Genomic DNA, 6,717 nt, shown 5'->3' on the forward strand with positions numbered 1-6,717 from the left:
GAACGAGGCCTATGCCCCCCTTAATCAAATCTTGGGTTAATATACTCTAGCTTAGAGACCGTGCTAATGATCTTGCATACTTCGGACGGGCCAAACCATATTGACACCTCAGCCACATAAAGGTGCAAAACAAAGTATAATGCAAAAAGAGTTTTTATCTAGATTGTCTCCTTCATAGAGCTGCATACTATTTGGTTGAACGTTAAGATATCAAAAACATTACCCAAGAGGAAGGTAGTAAGTCAATTCTAAAATAGTTTTCAAAAAATTTGACTCAATAACAAAGAACATTAATGCTCCAAATCACTAGTCATTCAAAGCCACTTATGCTTATTTTAAAAGTTTATATAAACTTTTAGATACAACCAATCCTAAATGATGTGGCATCCAAAACAACTGGGTAAGAATATAAATAGAGGATATAAATTTTACTAAGTGTGGGTAGAGAAGCTTGTTATTTGTGAATATATGTAATTGCTTGCACTTACAAACTTGAACTACATATTTTAATGTATTATTATTTTGAAGCAATCAGGAAAATAATTTTGCCCAGTTATTTTCTTGGGTCATTTTTATTTGCATCGAGAATAAGTCATCTATAAAGGTTATTTTCCTGGCTACAATATTTGACCAGATAGTATATTGATTTGACCAGTGAGAATGAGTCATATACATTGCATCGACGTGCTTGGCAAGTAATTGAAGGGAAAAAGTAAGCCAACTCAAACCTGGTTGTCTTCCAATTAGGGCCAAGTTTCTGAGGTGTACTTACTGGATGACTACAACATCTAACAAGTGTCAAGTTAAAACATCAGTATCGGCAATCATCAAAGATATAAAGAAACACAAACAATTGTATGTGGCAAATTCTTCTTTGGTTTTACCCACTTTTCCTTTTTTATCTTTCTCTGGGATGAAACGAGGTGATGAGGTGTTTGGATACAGATTATGAGAGGAACATGAGTCTAATATGTGCAGAACAATATGAGTTTATTGATCATCCATAGAGGTAAATGGGTTGTTGTCCACCACAATGTTTGACTGAGAGTGGAACACAGCCAGTATGATTATGCCATGTCTTCATAATTTTATATTAGTTCCTTCCATGCAACTAAGCTTTACAGTTACCAGAAGCGAGATGAAAAGATAAAGCAAATGGCCAATTCAGATGGTATTATCAAGGCAGAAACACTGCATGACATCTTTCATTAGGTGGAGAGTGGAGCTGAAGGGGGCAGTAGCATCATTATTACACTTTGTCATCATGGAACCACCATCTAGTCTCCTTGGGAGACCTACCATTCCTACAGTTCCTCACGTATCGATCGTTATCAGGCGGGCGTTGCTGAAATCACAAGAAATATTTCAATCTTTGTGTTGAAGAAAAAAGATGTTCAAATGTGTAGTGATGTATCGACTAGGAATGTGATGAAACCTTTGCTGTCGAGCTGGATAGCATGGATAAAATGCTGATGCAGACAGAGCTTACAGTCATTGCTGGTGACCAGGAGTCATACAAGATATCTGCCAAAGAAACCAAAAAATATGTTAAGAAAGCAAATCTTCAAGATGGAAACAAGAATAATACTAGTTTTGCGTCCACTTCTTGTTTATAAAATTCCACCGATTCAAAAAAATCTGGTATCGTTTCCTCAAGTTAATCAACATGATGGTGAATAGAATTTGTCTTCAAGGATGAGAAACAAATGAAATATGTATCTTCAAAGATGCATATATTAGTTGTCCAGGACATACTCTAATCTCCCAGCTCAAACATTCTGACCTTGAGCCATGAAGGTTCCTTTAAAATGTGTTAAGTTGCTATATATACAAGAAAGAGAGGCTTACAAAATATAAAATAAACAGATAATAACTAATATATTGATGAAACAACCAAGCTAAATATAACCACACACAGAGAAGTAGACATTAGTCTATTGACTTATTCATGCCTTGCTCTTCACAAAGAGTTCTTTCCTATCAACTGTCCGATATATAGCGGAATCTGGATGAAACCACCATGGTAGCTACACATAACTAATAAGACCAACTGCTAGTCTACCTAGGAAATTGCTGAACTACACCCTTGTTCAGTTAATTCCCTTAAGGTCTGTCATGCTTAAAGACTAGCTGGTCTGATAGAATGAGATCAGGTTTTTATTACCTCGATGAAAAGATTGGATCTCATTATTCTCGACAAATCAGAAATAATCCCTAAAATTCTCCCCTCCCTTCCTTCTTCCTTTGTTGCCACTTATCACTTCTAAAATACCATTTGGAAAGTCTGGATCAATGTTAAACCTATCTATGAAGAATAAGATGGACCCTGGCTCATGATTATAATGTCACCTTACAGATCATTTAGTCATGCTTGATTAATATGCATGTCACTATTTTTTATTATTCAAACTTAATATAAGGCATGCATTATCTGTAAAAATTGCATGTTCTTCATGAACAAGTCAAGAAAGCTCATGTAGTACTTAATCTACTGTTACTTGATACTTATTTGCTTTTAATAAAGGTACTAGAGGCTTCCAACCTGTATATACTAATTTTGGCATGTATATCTAGTTAATACTTCTATTGTTATGTCCTTCTAGCTTGTGCGCTGACATACCACACCCATTTGTTTGTGTTTGCTAAATTGTCTACAAACCAAGCAGCATTATCCTTTTTGAATATTTACATCATCATCCCCCTGTGGCCTATCCTCGTAAGAATATATAACTTTTGCTGTGCTATCAATCATCAACCATTGCCTATAAGGTTAAGACACGCAAAAGAACATGTAGGATGTACATTTTCAGAAGCCTAATGCTGAGCAAATGGAATCTAAACTTTTTAACTAGACATATGAACATAGTTACCAAGAATGTTGAATATTTTGGGTCATGTGATATGTTGGCAGATAAGGGTATGCCACTTAGATTAGTCCATCATATGTGGTGAGTAAGAATAGTTGGGTTTGACGTTTTGGATCACAGTACATGTTAAATTGCTTAATTGAATTGTGTTATATATTGAATCAGTTAGGTTGCTTGTGACCTCTTGTGAGATATCTTGATCTTAATAATTATCTATGCATCTAAGAGGATCAATATTAGTGCTTTAAGACCACCTGAAAGTTACAGATTTTGTTTTTATCAATTTTTTTACTGCTTTTGTTATTTTAGGCATTTTTAAAGGATTATAGAGTAAAAAATGTTGGTGGATTTTATTCATCTTTGTAACTTCAACCTGTAAAGAAAATGATATTGACAAGAATGTACACATAATTTTGACATCCTATACGGCATAGTACTACAGTAATCCAAGATGCAAAAGTATAGTGAACAGGAACAAGGAACTAGCTGATGGTTCAACAAGGGTATCACAATCCAAATAAGAACTATGATCTAAATTCTGTAAGCTAATATTGCTAAAAACTCACATAAAGAGCCTCTCTTGATAATGCCTATCATTAATTGATGACAGTTGGGATGCAAAACAACCAGAGGAATAAAATGATGATATGTACTTAAAACAGGCCAAAAGGATGATTGTGCATTGTTCAGTACCAAAACATCTACGATTGGATAAATTAACAAATCATGCAATCATGCCACACTGAATACTTTTGCTGGTGAGGAATTACAAGATTTCACTAACTGGATTCACAGAGTAGTTTAAACATCTCTAGAAAGGAGTTCCACAAGCATGGTCTGAAGGATCAACAGATCTTCCAACCACCATCCCTTGCCATACTGAGTTGATGAGAAACAATCGATCAACTACAATCAACATATTTTCCATTGATCCCAACCAATGCCAGGTCAAGTTCTAATCCCATGCAAATCTCAGCCAATTATTCATCGCAAATTACCATATATAGATATTAGAAATATTTGTGTTCTTTTACCTGATAATGTATATTTGGAAAATTTTCAATAAATTTACCAAATTCTTAAGGAGCCCACAAGTATTTTTGAATGGTCCAGGAAAGGAAGTTGAACTGAATGAAATAATGGATTGTTGGTCATCATCATGTAGAAATTAACCTTTTCCAAATAAGCAAATATAAATGGAAGAACAATAGTAGTGATTTGGATGCTTGCACATAAGAGTTCCCTTTCAGCTATGGAAGTTCACTACACCAATCCTTAAAATCTTTTTGGTCTACTTTATATAATCATTCACATTATCCAAATATTAGAGTGCACATAGGATCTCACTACTCAAAGTCTTGAATTAACTATGTAAATGGCCATATCATGCCCAAAAAATATCCCTTAGAATCAAGGAATCAACCAACAATAATGCTAGGGTTCACACAAAAAAAATGGATTATCGAAATTAATTTATGATAGTCATGCAAAAGAAGAGATTGATCTTCCCATTATAAATATGGATGAATAACATGCAGACCAGCTAACCACATTGGCCAAATTTAACAGAAACAATGCAAAAAATAAAGGATAGGAAATTTTCTCAATAGTCTAGAAACCTGGATCGACATGACAGATGCGATGGCCTGAGCTTTCCAGGCCATGAAGTAACATCATATCCATGTCATCATGTGCCTGCATGCTCACTAGCATGGGCCAGCAACAGCAAGCAACAATTCTTACAAATTTGTTTTCCACATTTAGTTGGTGTCACAAGCTTCTAATATTATGAAAATTTATAAAGGAAATGATAATATTGATTGTCTAAAGTAATTATCAGTCTTCCAAGTCTCTGTTCTTACATGATAAAAATTTAGTATAACATATATCCAGAAAAGAAGTTCTGATATTTTGCAACTTTATAAGTTAAATGATCTTGTGCACAACATTAACATAGAAATCAGGTGTCCGGTATGGAAGATATAACCTTGTTAGGAGTTATTTGAATATCTATAATTTCAAGGACATTATGCCTTAGATTGGGCCACAACTACACTTGAGTGGATGATATTATATGGTATTCTTCCCCGAGTGCTGGTGTGAAGACTAATAAGGAAATTGGAACAAAGAACAAGAGCGGATTAGCAACCAGGCGGCATGAAAAATCCACCAGAGGACAGATGATTGAAGAAACATGCATATCGAACAGCGCATACCCTTTGGAGTCTTTTATGGTAAACAAAAAGAAGAAGGTAACCGAAAAAGATTATCTAAAACAAACTAGCTCCTTGACTAAAAGAGTTTAGCTAAATAAGAAAAGAAATTAATAGAGATAGAAGCCGATTCAGCACACATCTCCACACCATTCTTCCAAAGGATGCCTAGTTAAATGTGGATCAAAACAACGGTTTGTTGATAGAAGAAGACGAGAGACTGTTCATTCAAGCAAGGAATATTTCTGGCACACAAGATACAGCTGCAACATAGAACTATTCGATTAGATCAAATTGATCGTGGGTTCCAACTCAAGCAACGAGAATTACCTAAACATATGTGCCCGTTGCTGTAGATGTGCGGATGAAGAGGCGCAGGATGCAGAAATATGACCTGAACAAAACCCACTAAATCATACTCCAATCATCCCAGCTAACAGAAAATAAGGAACCCTTACCAAGACGATCCAACGATTTCCTTACCTGTGGAGCTTCCATGGGATAATGCTCCGGGAAATCGACCTGCAGCTGGTACTTCTCGTTGGCATACAGCGTGCCGGGCGCTCCGATCACCTCGATCACCCACCTTCGAAGGAAAGAAAGAAAAGAAGGAATCAAGACGCTGGTCAAAACAAGAGGAGGGCAAGGAGCGAGATGAAGACCGAGCCCCAACCTTTGGAGGTTATCGGTGACCTTGTGCTTGAAACCGGCCGGTGGGTTGACTTGCCATTCCACCAGCTCTTTCTGGAGCCTGTTGCAAGCGATCTTGCTCAGGGCCTGCGATCAACCGATGCATACGAGGAGAAATTTAGGACCAAACGGGAGAGGGGAAATCGCAGGAGGGGAAGGAATCGGAAGACGATGATCGACGGAATCCCAAGAAGAGGAGAACGACCACCTTGCGAGAAGCGGCGGAGGAGCTGGTCATGCTTCTGCGGCAGCGGCGGAGACGAGGTGTCGTGCGGAGCGAGAGATAGAGAGAGAGAGAGAGAGAAAAGGGGGCGTCTATTATGCATTTAAAATAGTATTCTTTTCTTATCTTTTTTGGAAAAAAATCCATAAATTCGCCCCAAATTGGATTTTAATATCTTTTAGAATTCGACTCGGACATCCCAATCTCATCAAATACCAAAAAGCTATTGACACGTCAATTTTATTACTTTTGTATTAATCGAATAAATTGATATTTCACCAAATTATACTTACAAAATTCTCAGATAATAAAATAAATCTATAGAAATTCCGATATGAGTTAGATAAATTTAATGGTGTTATGCGTTGCTCTAAATAATATTACACTTAATTATGGAATGAAAATAAAATATAATAAATTATAAAGGCTCCTAAAATATATAAAAAAAATTTTAAAGGATAAGTGGTAAAGGAGAGTTTGGATCTAAACTTTATATTATACTCATTTATGAGTATAATATTATAAAGCTTGTCTTTCAAAATAGTAGGTAAATATGATGTACATAATAATTTTATTTTTGGATATTTTCTAAATTGGATTTCATGTGTTTTCAGGTACTCGAATTAGTCAGTCTCAATCTTCCCCGAATAAAGTCAAACCATATAAATGCATATATGGAGGAAAGACTACCATCTTCTTCTGCTTATACATCGCTCTTCAGGAC

The 6,717-nt window shown here is 35.8% G+C and overlaps 1 protein-coding gene across 1 annotated transcript; it reads right to left on the minus strand.

Annotated features, from left to right (window-relative positions):
- Positions 1–973: 973 nt before the first annotated feature.
- LOC103983128 (probable ubiquitin-conjugating enzyme E2 16) lies at positions 974–6,119 on the minus strand. The gene is made up of 6 exons (XM_009400296.3): positions 5,979–6,119; positions 5,754–5,857; positions 5,564–5,666; positions 5,411–5,474; positions 1,436–1,524; positions 974–1,345 (listed from the first exon to the last, which is right to left on the minus strand). The coding sequence occupies exons 1-6, from the start codon at positions 6,006–6,008 to the stop codon at positions 1,250–1,252; spliced, it is 486 nt and encodes a 161-aa protein (XP_009398571.1). The 5' UTR covers positions 6,009–6,119; the 3' UTR covers positions 974–1,249.
- Positions 6,120–6,717: the final 598 nt, after the last annotated feature.

Source organism: Musa acuminata, chromosome BXJ2-4, assembly GCF_036884655.1.
Source record: "Musa acuminata AAA Group cultivar baxijiao chromosome BXJ2-4, Cavendish_Baxijiao_AAA, whole genome shotgun sequence".
Lineage (NCBI taxonomy): Eukaryota > Viridiplantae > Streptophyta > Magnoliopsida > Zingiberales > Musaceae > Musa > Musa acuminata.